Source organism: Ammospiza nelsoni, chromosome 5 (assembly GCF_027579445.1).
Source record: "Ammospiza nelsoni isolate bAmmNel1 chromosome 5, bAmmNel1.pri, whole genome shotgun sequence".
Lineage (NCBI taxonomy): Eukaryota > Metazoa > Chordata > Aves > Passeriformes > Passerellidae > Ammospiza > Ammospiza nelsoni.
Window position 1 is genome coordinate 48,154,142 of NC_080637.1, and position 12,602 is coordinate 48,166,743.

At 44.3% G+C, this 12,602-nt stretch overlaps 1 protein-coding gene across 1 annotated transcript in view; it reads right to left on the reverse strand.

The window, feature by feature from the left end:
• Nucleotides 1–289: 289 nt before the first annotated feature.
• Nucleotides 290–12,602, reverse strand: part of PLBD1 (phospholipase B domain containing 1) — a 38,228-nt gene continuing 25,915 nt past the window's right edge. The window contains exons 7-11 of the mRNA XM_059472237.1: nt 7,961–8,161; nt 7,710–7,850; nt 3,815–4,000; nt 2,049–2,155; nt 290–553 (exon numbers count right to left, since the gene is read on the reverse strand). Of these exons, the coding sequence (XP_059328220.1) occupies nt 386–553; nt 2,049–2,155; nt 3,815–4,000; nt 7,710–7,850; nt 7,961–8,161 (803 nt within the window). The 3' untranslated portion in view covers nt 290–385. The remainder of the gene's footprint in view (nt 554–2,048; nt 2,156–3,814; nt 4,001–7,709; nt 7,851–7,960; nt 8,162–12,602) is intronic.

The window sequence follows — 12,602 nt, forward strand, 5'->3', positions numbered from 1 at the left end:
CAAGCCAGCACTGAGGTAAGGCCATCACAGCCCAAAGCAGCCACCTGGTTTGTCCCAGCTGCTAGAAACAGATCACTCTCACTGGTGGCATTGCTCCTCACTCCTGCTCTGGGAACAGCTGTGATGATGGCTCAGATCAACAGAAAGCTCTGCCACCTGCTTCTCATCAATCCCAGTCAGAGGAAGGGCCACTCAAACAGCTCAGAAGAAAGGAACGTGCTTTGGGCTGCAGAGAAGCAGCCAGTATCAGTACAAAGTGCTTAGCAGGCAGGACATGGGAAGGCAGGTATAAGGCACAGGGATGTGGACATCCAGGTCGATTTATTACACAAGAAATAAAATTCCCATTAAAAAAAAAATCTACTTGTGGATGCTGGTGCTGGTTTTACAGGATGGGCCTCATGGTGACAAAACCGAAGTTGTAGGACTCGGGCAGGCCCTGGTGCCGCGTGCGGTTGAAGCGTCTCCAGCTGAAGACCGGGAGACCGCCCTGCACCGGAGGGCCATTGATGGCCGAGGCCGTGAACGCTGCAGCCAGACGGAAATCCGACACCTGGAACAAAGGACAGGAACCCGGGGCAAAAGGGCAGCGTGAGGCTTGGCACATCCCCATCCCAGCCAGCAGGAACAGGTCCAGGAGATTTCATTATAAGGTGAGGGAAGGGAGCAGAGGGAAACACACACAGGCAGCAATTCCTCCCCTGCGCAGAGGCACCTCCAGTCACACAGCAGCCAGTGCTGAAGGGCACCAGCAAATCACAAGCCCACACTTGCCCTTGCCAGGCTGAAAGAGCCAGAGCATCTGCCCTCAGGCCAACCCTCCCTGATTTTACGGGGCTGCAGCAGGTGGATGAGGGGTCTGCGCTAAGCTCTGCTTGCATGTTGAGCACTTGGGCCATCCCCGGGGCATGTCAGGGCAATTTGGGAATGGAGAAGGGCAGCAGAATTAATATTGCTACCCAGGCTCTGCACTGCTCCTTCATGGTCTCCAAAGAGGTCCCAAGCCTCCTCCATCTTCCCAAACTCAGACACTAAATGTGTTGGTAGGGTTTATAACTAGAACAGGTTTGGCCTGTGCTCTGGGTCATTTCTTGCAATGCCCCTCTTAAGTCCCCCATTCCACCTCCAGCCCAGCCCATTCTCCTTGCCTAACTGTGCTGGCTAGGCACTGCAGCAGGCATTGACCACTCCCTTACCAGACCCCTCTACAAAGCCATTTTCTGCATTCCTCTTGTATTACCCAGCTCTGGGAATCTCCCACTACTGTCCACTGCAACACACAGCTGGCTGGACACAGCAATGGAGATATTAAAATAGCCCCCCCAATTCCACCCTAGCAACCAAACTCGTAATCCAGAAATGCAGCAAGCTGGACCCCACAGGATAGAACACTGAACAACTTTTCAGCACAGCTGCTTACTTGGGCACTGCTCTTCAGGTGAAAATATCATATCACCTGCCTAAAATAAATGCTGTTTTCTCCAGGACAGTGGGTCTAAGGATTTTCCCACATACCCCTAAAATGCAAAGTGATCTTCACCAAACTTTTGAGAAAGCAGTTTTGCAGAGAGGTGGAGCCCCAGAGTGGGGTAGCTTACTAGAGAGCCAGGCTTTTGTAAATGTAAACCTAAAGTGAGACTGCAACCCCTTTCCTGTGGGCTCTGGGAGGCACCCACAGAGTTCTAATGAGCAGGAGGCTGAGGCTGTACAACAGTCTCCTTCCCTGAGTGAGCTGAAGACTCATTTCCTGCTGTAAGGATTTGGAATTTAACTCCTGAACACCACAAGCTCCCATGGATTAAGTTGCTTCATACATCTCCCCCTGTATCCTGTGCCACTGTGCCAGGACTGATGTCAGGGACAGGAATTGAGACTCTGCAGAGAATTCCCACCTGAGGAGGTGCCCAAGCACTGGGACAGCATGAAAAGAGGGAACAGACATTCCTGGCCACGCTTGGCCTGGTGCAGGGAAGCATGCTACAGGTCTGACAGGAGCACAAACAGGCTGCAGCCAGCATTCAGCAGATATTGGAATTGAGGTAATTTACCTTGGTGTCATAGCAGCCTGCAGGCACTGGTATAGAAGGATTCAGGTCTTCCCGGCAGCAAATGGTGTTGCAAGGATTGTGTTCAGCATAAGGATCATGCTGATAGTCTGGGGTGAAATGTAGTGGGAAGAGCAGAAGAAAAGAAAAAAAGTTAGCCCCCTCACAGAAAGCTGATGCCAAGTACTGGAGCCACTAAAAACTGGGTAACTGCAGTCTGTCACATTGCTTTTGTGCTTCTCCACAGGTACCAGCTACATGACATTAAGTAGACAAGCTCCTAATTCAAGACCATACAGCTACTTCTGCAACCCAGGGGCACCACTGCCAACCTCTAACCACAAGTATCTGCAATACCACCTGATGAAATTCTACATGACAAAAACGTGTAGAAGCTTTCTCAGAAGAGAAAAGCAGAAGAGAAAGGGAAGTGGCAGGTGGAGGGTAGAGAGAGAGAGGGGGAAATGAGAGCCTTTGTTTTCCTGTTTTGGATTAAAATAAGTGTAAAGAAGCAAAACCTTTGAACACTCACTGCAGTAACTGCAAGCCAGGAGGGGAAGGTGGTGAGCTCAGCATCTACGAGCATGCTGCTACTCACAGCCCAGACAGGAATGACACCCCACCCTGGGAGAGGCCTCCCAAACCTCAAGTCCAGTAAGCAGCACGTTCCCTGTAATTGGGAATAAAAATATAGCATCTAAAGCTATCAGTACTCTGAGATGGGCTTAGCCAGAAGTTAATTAAGCTGGGTTTAATCGAGTTCAGGAGAGCCCTGTCAGGAAAAAACAACAGAGCATTACCTGTTGTCCTGGTTCAACCCCTGCTGGCAACTAAGTACCACACAACTGTTCATCCACATCCCTCCAAGCCCCACCCCTCATGGGATGGGGAGAAGAATTGGAAAAAGGTAAAAACCATGGGCTGAGATAACAACAATTTCAATAAGTGAATTGTTAATAATAAAAATTAAAAAGGAGAGGGAGGGCAAGAGAAAAAATCCTTAGAGAAAGAAGTGATTCACAATACAATTGCTCACCACCTGCTGACCAATGCAATGCCCTTCCCTGAGCAGGGATCAGCCCCTTCCAGCCAATTCCCTCAGTTTACACAGTAAGTATGAGGCTCAATGGTATAGAATATCCCTTTGGCCACTTCAGTTCAGATGTACTGGCTTTGCTCTGCCAGCTTCTTGTGCATCTGCTTGCTGGAAGAGCATGGGAAACTGAAAAGTCCTTGACTCACGAACAACTAAAACATCGGAGTTTAAATAATAGAGCTATCAACATTATTCTCTTACTAAATTCAAAACACACTCCTGTATTAACCACTTAATTAAGAAAATTAACGCTATCCCACCTGCAAAAGACCATTTGCCTGAACATGGGAAAAGACCTCAAGTTTTACACTAAATTCTCTGGTCTGATCACATCTAACTGTTGCTTAGGACTTAAGGCTTTCAAGATTGACAGGCTGTAGATGTATTAAGTGACAGCAGTCCATGAGGTCTCTTGGAGTACTCTCTTAGAGTCAGAAGCTTTCTGGAAAAGTCAAATAACAAGCCCAAGGGGCCTTGCTCTTGATAGGAAACTTTAGCCCAGTTTCCTACCTCCAAAGTAAGCTTGTGTTACCTTTTTGCTTTGTGTGTATTCTGCATTTAGGACAAAATAACTGATCTGTATGCGAGGCTGCAGCTTCCCACTATAATCCAAGAAATAAAAGTAACTCTGCTTATTAAGATCAGCTCCACAGCACACAAACAGGTGTCTTACTGTTGTATCTCATGATGTACTTCATGCCTTCCAAGTTGGTCACCTTGCCCTGGTCTCGACGGAAGATTTTGGCTCTTGGAGCAAGGTCATAGGAGAAATCCATGCCATACTTGACAACATACGATGCATACCCACTGAGATTGTAAATCTTTTCATGGAAAGGGATATTGTATGAAGGCCAGTAACCTGTCAGAGACAAACCCCAATCTATTAATCACTTGAAAAAGCTGGATGCTCTTGCTTGTATCAGAAAAGAAAATAATTAATTGTCCATGTTCTATTGCCTCACCAGCATGTCGAGGAACAACACAGAAAACTGGTTTGAACACAATAAGGAAACAGTCACTGGCATGACCAGGGCTGACTCCCAGCCTAACACCACTGGAGACTCCATACCCAGGCAACCCGCCCCCAGACTTCCAGCCTCAGGACTCATCCTGCAAAACAGCTGAGATCAGACTTGCAGGAGCCTGAACACGCAGCATGGCCACAGCCCTCTGGCAGAGGTTTCCCTGCTGAACCTTAAAGGACTGCAAAATCATTTACTCTGGTTTTGCCCCCTTCCCGTCTCACGAAAGCAGAACACACCAGGCTGAGATGTCAGGGAGGGACTGACACACACAAACACACGGAGACGACAGACACTCAAGGTGAACAGGAGGCAGGTCAGAACACACACGCTTTGTGCAGTGGGGGGTGCACATAGCCATAAAGAAAGATGGGGGATTGCTGCACTTTTGGCAGAAGCTGCCTTTGAAGGTTAAGAAATGATCAGCAGAGCAGAGCCTTGCTCTAACTTTCCCAAAAGCAATCCTGCACAAAACTTCCTGAAAGAAGATCGTTGTGGAAAGCTCTTGTAAAGAACCAGGAGACATTCCAGGTCAGAATCTGAGTACAGGAAGTCCTAGAATATATAAAAATAGATAACTATACCTTAACATTTAATTTTTTCTATTGTTTAGGCAGCAAGTATATAAAGTGAGCTAGGTCCCAGAGTAGCACACTTTCAAGTTGTCTCCAAAGCACTAACATTTCCTTGTTGTTCATTCTCAAATCACACACATCAGGATTTGGCTTAGAGATTTACTATCTAGGCACTGGTAAATGCAGGCCTCTACATATTAAAATCAGCCCAGCACAGTGTGAAGAGTCTGGTGTAAGAAGCTCAAAAAAATCAACTGGAACTCACCGGGAGCAATACACACAAATACAAACTGAAGGATATGCAGACAGCATAAGCAGTGGAGCACTGTCTGAGTGGAGGCCTCACCAGCTTGGGTCCTGCCTAGGATAGGGAAGACAGGGTATTCCTGTCTGCTGGCATTTGCTTACGTGACCTAGAGCCTACCTGAAGGAAACAGGTTGTGTACAGGCTGTGTTGTAATACAGGCGTCCTCCAGAAATGAGCAACTTGCCAGCCTGTAATGACGCAGGCCCAAGGACACGGATACATCAGCTTCCAAACCAGTAAGTTTTAGCTGTGATTCAAAAAGGTGCTGCTGTCTCACATGAACACAGTGTGTACAGATGACCTCTTTCTCCCACCTGGAAAAACTTGTTAAAATTGCTAAAACAGAGAAAGCTATTAAAGTTCTCCTCTAGCAAGAGCTCTTCTGTGTCTCAGGCTCTGCCAGACTGCAAATCCCATGCAAAGAGTGCAGCAGACAACCTAAGCCAGGCTTTACCCAAGGGCTGCTATAAGCCAGTGAAACCTGGCAGGGTGCACAGTGACAAAAAACAAGAGAGACTGTGAAGTTGAAAGGAAGGGATGACATGAAGACAGCAAAAAATCCCTGAATCAAAATGCTTTCCTCCTCTGCACTTAAGAGAGTAAAAGGTATCAGCAACATGGAGAGAGAGCAATAAGAATATTGCACATATGGCAGAAGACACACAGATCCCAGGCTTTGCTCTGATGTGTTGATTTTGATATATTACTCATTCATCATCAAGAAAAATGAAGTGCAGTCTATTCCTGTGACCTACTCCTTCTCTTCAGACAGTGTTGCCCTCTCTCACCTCCTCTAAAGGATTTCTGAGCTTTCTTTGTCAATATACAGAAAGCACCCAGACACCTTTGCCTGGAAAGGGCAATGTAAGAGATTCCTGGTATTGAGAACTCATCTGCACTGCCCTACAAAAACGACAGAAGCCATAAAGAAAAAAACCTTTCCATTTTCAAACCTGCATAAGGAAATGTTTCACTTTTCCTCAGTACAATGTTTATTACAGCAATACCTGCTTTTGTTCACCTGAGATTTCAATTCTCATTCTCTGTTGTTTCTAGGTTTATGCTTCAAAGAGACTTAAAAAGCAGATGCTGGTGGCAAACTCAATCTGACCAAACTAGCGTGCCCAAAGTGCATTATCTTGGGACACCTGCTACATGGCAATGATGGAGCTTGCCAGGGTCAGCTATTCTACAAAGGCTTTAAGCCAGCAGTGGTATTGAGAAAGATAAACCTCCTTCACCTGAGCTGCTTCAAGCACCTGGGAACAGGGCAGGGGCCTTGATGGGACTTGTCTGGTGTCCTGCATGGCATGGAGGAGTTCAGATCTGCTGCTTACAGCAGCTGAGGTCTCCAAAACTGCACTTTGGCAGGGCTTAACTCACCCTGTGTGTTGAAGGCTGTCCTCCTAATGTTTAAATTCCCAGAGACTGACTGCTCTGTTATCCTGTCTGCACAAGGTACACTTAGATATCTGGGAAAAGACATAGTGTAGGTATGAAGTGTAACTACTGTAGGTAATGTGTAACTACTAATGCATGCTGCCACCTTTGAGAACAGAGCAGCTGCAACATCTCAGAGGGAAGAAGTGGTCACTGTGTGCCCAAGCCCAGGAGTTGGGCTCAGTCCTATAGAGAATGCCACAAGCTGCTCCAAAATCATTGCTGAAAAGGAACTCAAGGTACCTGCCAAGCCTGGCCTCTCTGCACAGGTATAGCACTGCCATGCTGGGGCTGCAATGTTTCCAGTGCCAGAGCTAGAGGGTCTCTATCAGCTGCTTTGTCTGCATCCCACGCACAACACAGCATTGAGAAGCCCAAGGCAAAGGAAGCCAAAAGAGACTGACAATGTGGCAATGCCTGGAATAAGCCAGAACTTTCCAAGAAGCTAGACACAAGGAAAAATTTCAAAGAGAACCAACCCCAGCTGCTAACAGACAAATTCCCCATAATTTTGATGATGAGCAATTCATCAATTTATCCCCTCAGCATGTGATTAGGGGAAGGAGCAAAAAGCACCAGACACACTTAAGGCTCAGGCTTCTTGTTGATGTTCTAAGTGTCAAGTAAACACTTGAAATTAAACCTGACAGTGAATGTTCTACTTGACCAAGATTTTTGTTTGTTTTCCATCAAGTTCTTGCCAGTCTTGCTAGGGAATTAAAGAACCTTTTAAAAGGCAAATATTTATCAGAAAACAGAGATCCAGAAAAGTTCAGGAGATTAATTTACAACAGAACTTCTTTGGTATTCAAAATTTCATCTTCTTGCAGGGTGACCAACTCAACAATCATTTTGAGTAGCCCACAGCATCACAGTTATTTAGTACTGCCCCAAACAGATCTCACATTTTCCCTCATTGGTCTCTACAACAGGGAAAAATAATACCAGAAAAAAGGCAAGGATGCAGACAAGCAAAGAGACAAAGTCTATTTTTCCCTCCTCTGCTTCTAGGAGACACAGATGTTTACTGCATTCCTGCCACAGCATACCAGATAAATGAATAGATTGCAATTCACCCAGATGCAGAGGGATGCTCACACAAAGCTTCCTTACTTTAAACTCAGGACTAGTGTTCAACAAACCCTTCCCTGATACAAAACACTATTCTCAGTCGGCATAAAGAGATGGTTTTCCTAAGCCAGCAACTACTATAGCAGCTATTACCTTTCCGGAGAACATTTGTTTGATCAGAATACTCCACAAGGGTTGGGATCTGCTCGACAATGTACAATGCACCATCATCAAGGCTCCTCTGCAGCTTGACCTTCTTCAGGTCTAGAACCATGTACTGATTGTTGTAGGTTCCTGGGTACGAGAACAGAGAGAGTTACATGTTCTGCCAAGGGAAGGAAACAAGCACAAGAGGTAGAGGGAACACATATTTTTTCCTAAGATGCATATACAGGTGTACTTACCAGAGTTGCACTTGGAGAAGGTCTCTGCCCAAGTTTTGCCATCATTTGCCATCATGTTGGCAATGCGGACCCTCTGCCAAGCTAGCAAGGATTCAGGCACCACTTGCTTAATGAGGGTTTCATTATAAACACTGTTGGTGGTCTGCAACATTACCAAGCCGCTGCCCAGTATGTAAAAATCATCCAGGGACACCAAAAAGCCTTAAAAAGCAGTAACACAAAACCTGTTATCTTTGTGAACCTTTGATATACTCATAGGACAAAACAGAGATAAGTAATGAGGATATGGATGAGTCCATGCGTGTGTGTGTGAACTGAAACTGTACAAAGATTAAAGATGAGGTAGTAACTTCTGCAAGGGCTTTGGGCCCACCTGTCAACACAGTTTGAAATGAGAAACTGTCACGCTTTCAAGACACCTAATTCTTTATCTAAAGCATTTGCTTTGTCTTTGTATGCCAAGCCTGGAAGCTTCTCCATAAGTCAACCTATGTCTTATGCTAAGGATTACATACCTTAAATGCCTGTGAAGTGTTTGTTTCTAACAAAGTAGTGAACTTAAAAAATATAAAAATTCAGCAATGAAAACTAAAGCAAAGTACAAACTCCACAAAAACACTTTCATCAACCAGTATCAGTTTTAGATTTTTAGTCTGTAAAGACAACTTAAATTCATTTAATTAATTTGAATTAATCCCCTTAATTAACTCCTTCTTTATTAAACCAAGCAGAAAAATCTTCCTTCTAGTTTAATCTTCTCCTAAGTATTCTTAAAAGCATCTCAAAACACGGGCATCTCTTAAATCATAAACCACATCCTGTATATGAGGAGAAGCTCTACCTACTCCTCTTCCTGACATGTTGTCACGGGGGTTTTTATTCCTGCCAGCTCTGCAAAGTCAATACAGCGATGGATCTGTGGGCAGGATTCCCTTCCAGGTCACATGCCAACAGAAGTCCTAGGTCCAGTTGCAAACCCTTTGCCAGGAGGTGGCACACAGAGCTGCAAAGGTCAGCTATATGCCTTGAATAGTATGGGGACTACTTGTAGAGCAGAAATAACTTGGCCTTTAGATTACTCAGCAGATACATGGCTGCCAGGCTAGGGAAGAAAGGTTGTTAAGCAATCTGGTCATGGGGAAGTCATACACAGCCTAAACTCTTGTTAAGAAGTTTTTAACAGCATCCATCTTCAAAGAGTACAAAATGCTAAAATGCTGTGTTACACCATAATAGTTGAGCTCCCCTATGAAATCTTCCACAGCAAACTTTATTAACACAAACTGCAAAAGTCACCAGCCTAAGACAGCAAGAGAGACAACCCAGCTTTGCCTCCTACTCCTGGGCTTTTATCAAAAGGCAGACCAACTTCAAGCAAAAGTAATTTTTAAGGGCTCTAGTTCAGCAAAATTTCTTTAAAGAAGCAAGTTCTCAAATTAGAACAGATCCAGGAACATACACTGTGTGGATATCTGTTCTCTAAAAAAATATCAGTATAGAATAGACTGAGCACTCTGGTATTACTCATGGGGAGAGAGGTAATACATTATGTACATTATCAGCAGAGATCTCCCTCAAATAAGTAAGGAAATGAGAAACATCCTAAACTTGGCTCTGCCAGTCTATTTTATACAAGGACTTGGGATACTCTAGCAATAATCTGCTGCATAACACGTCAAGTGGTGCTTGCCCAAACACAGGCAATAATTGAAATTTTTGAAACAATTGTGATGTGAATTGAGCATCAATTCCTGCGGGTGACAATGCCAAGTGTCCTACTTCAAAACAAACAAAGTAATTTCTCTCTCCAATTTCAATCAACAGCTGAGATAGAACAGAAAAACTTGACTCAAAACAAGTGCTAACACAAGGATTGATGCTGAATTAACTGAAGGTTGAACTCTGTAATTCAAATAAACTGCAAAGCTCAGCTAAGCTGAAAAGAAGGAGATTTCCTTCTGGGTCTTAGTATTTACCAAGTTTTATCCTGAAATGTTTTATAACACAACATGCCCTCCATTATACACCATTACCAACTTCATAATTCCAAGATGGCATTTTGATTTAAGGCATAGGCAACTCTGAAACAAAGGGAAGCTAAAATACAAGCAACAGGTTACCCATAGTATAAAGACATCCAGAAAAATAAAACCTGGGTAGAGAAGTCTAGAGATATCAGCAGATGTCTGATGTCCTCTTGAGCCATTCTTCTAAGTGTGTATGAGAATCTGTTGTAAATGAAGGTGTTATCTCACTGTATGCTTCTTCTATGTTTTTCCTGTAAAACCATCTCTGCAAACCCACTTCCCATTTTGTTAGGAACACTCAATCAAATTTGTTTTATTTCATTGTTTTTTGGGGTTTTTTTAACCCCTCCCTCCAATGAACCTGACAACTCAACAGAGAAACGAGCAAAAGTACTTCTGATTCCATTTTCTGGATCTGATCCATTTAGATTCCATTTCCAAATGCCACTGGAAAACGGAAGTTTCCAGAACATGGAGTTGCACTCACCATGACATTAATCAGCCAAGCAAAGCATTTTTTGCAATCTGAGCCACAGTGTTCTCCAGAAAGTCAGCACATCAAAGAGGATGTGGGTGGCAGCACGTTCTGGGGTACTATTGTTCTGAAAGAGGTAGACTGCTGCTTTCTGAACTAGACAGCATCAGCTTTTTTGATGTTTTAAAAGGTCACTGTGCTCTTTCAAGTATAGCATGGGTCAGCTTTACTGGCTGAAAGTCAAAGCTATGAGGTCTAGCCCACCTCTCAGGACTGGGAGTAGCTCCTAGCTGAGATGCCCAATGCTCTAGTGCATAAACACATTTGAATATGGGAAAATAAATGTATTCTCTGGATTAGCAGAGAATCAGCAACTGCTTCTCATGTCAAGACTGAACACCCATCAGCTGCCTCCCTTCCACATGCACATCTCTCCTAGGCACTAAGAACAAGCACACACCACACCATAGCTCTGGTCTCAACTCCAAAGCTCACCACACCTTCCTTTGCTTCCCTCCAGGTTTTGAACACATGCTGGAGGAAGCAGAAAATGCTCTGGCAATACCTCATGAGCAAGGTACTCCTGAGAACAAAGGCTACCATCTTTTCCATGGTTTGTTCCTCCCAGCTCTTCCTCAAGCTATGGGGAAGGATTATGCTGCATTAACACAAGATTGCTTCAAAGCAAGGGACACAAACCACCTCTCTCTCCTGCCTTAGCACGGATAGATAGATGGATAGATATGACATGTATAGTCAGCCATCAAGACAACTTGTGCCATCTTACTCGCACATCACCACCTAGCTCAACCCAGAAAGATCCCAATAATGGACCAGAGGAGGAAAGGTGGAAGTAAAAGTCTTCAGCTGTTCTTCTTCAGCTGTTTTGTTTAAGCTGCTAAAATCAAATTAACATACTTTAAAAGACCATGTCTCAGCACAGAGAAGGTAGCTCACTATCCAAACCAGAGTGCTTAGTCAAAATGGCACCTTCCTGCTCTTAAATGGAGTTTAAAAGAGCTCCATCCAAATGGATGAAAATCCTGGAAGCTGCAACCCCCCTGCTATCCAAAGAAAAGAATAAATTTTATCAGTTAGTTTGGCTCATTTCTTTGAATGCCTCAATAAGCAGTGTAAAGTATTGACCAGAGGTGAGGAGGGAAAGGGGCAGAGAGGGAGAAATGCAGGTTCCTGTCTGATCCACCACTAGATATGTGGCACAAAACATAGAACCTGCCTTGTCTCTATCACTTCCTTACTCCCTCACATGAGCACAGCTTCATTCAACATTTGTGAGGAACAGAAACATCCTCTGTACAATTTCAGTTCTCTCTGCTATGCATTGATTCACAAGCCACAGGAAGTACTCATGTCCAGAGCTTGAAGAAGACAATGAAGCTCAAGCTTCCAGTTCAGAGACATTCCTCCTTTCCAAAGGTTCACAGAACTGTCCTACGTGCAGCTCTGTGGACAAAGACTACGAGCAGAGTTCAAGTGAGAATTAAGGTGAGTTAGTGTGGAAATGAGCAGCAAGTAAAGAAATCATTTTGCAAAAACAGAGATTACAACTTCCATTAATTCCCACTTGACTGTGCCTCTGCAGGACTACCACTGCTCTGAAAGGGAGAAAGCAGCAGAGAAGATACGCTGTTAACAATGGACATTTGAACTTGGTGGCAGAACACTGGTAACTGCTGGGGAAGCTAGGATGGACTCTACTCCTGCCTGTCCTCCTACCTGCTCACTCACAACATGTGCAAAGAAGTGCAAGGCCCTCCAGCTGCACCACAATGCACACCCTAACACAAATCATGGTTAGTCAATAGCCTCAGAACCTCTAAACTGAGTCACAGCTAATACTAATTTTTGCAATCTAGTAGCCTGTCTTTTGAAATTCAGTAAATAAAGAAATAATATGGATAATTTTATTCTGTGACCCCAGGAGAAATCATGGATTTGGCATAATCCTTCTCAGAAGACAAATGACCCCTTAACATTTTCTGACACACCTTTTGGACAGCAGCATAGTTTTACTCTATATCCTATCTTACTGGATGACAACTATCTTTGAATAACTCGGTTAAGTATCACTGAAGGCCTAGAAGGGCACCTGTCTTTTAGTGCTCTCTGTTTCCTCCAG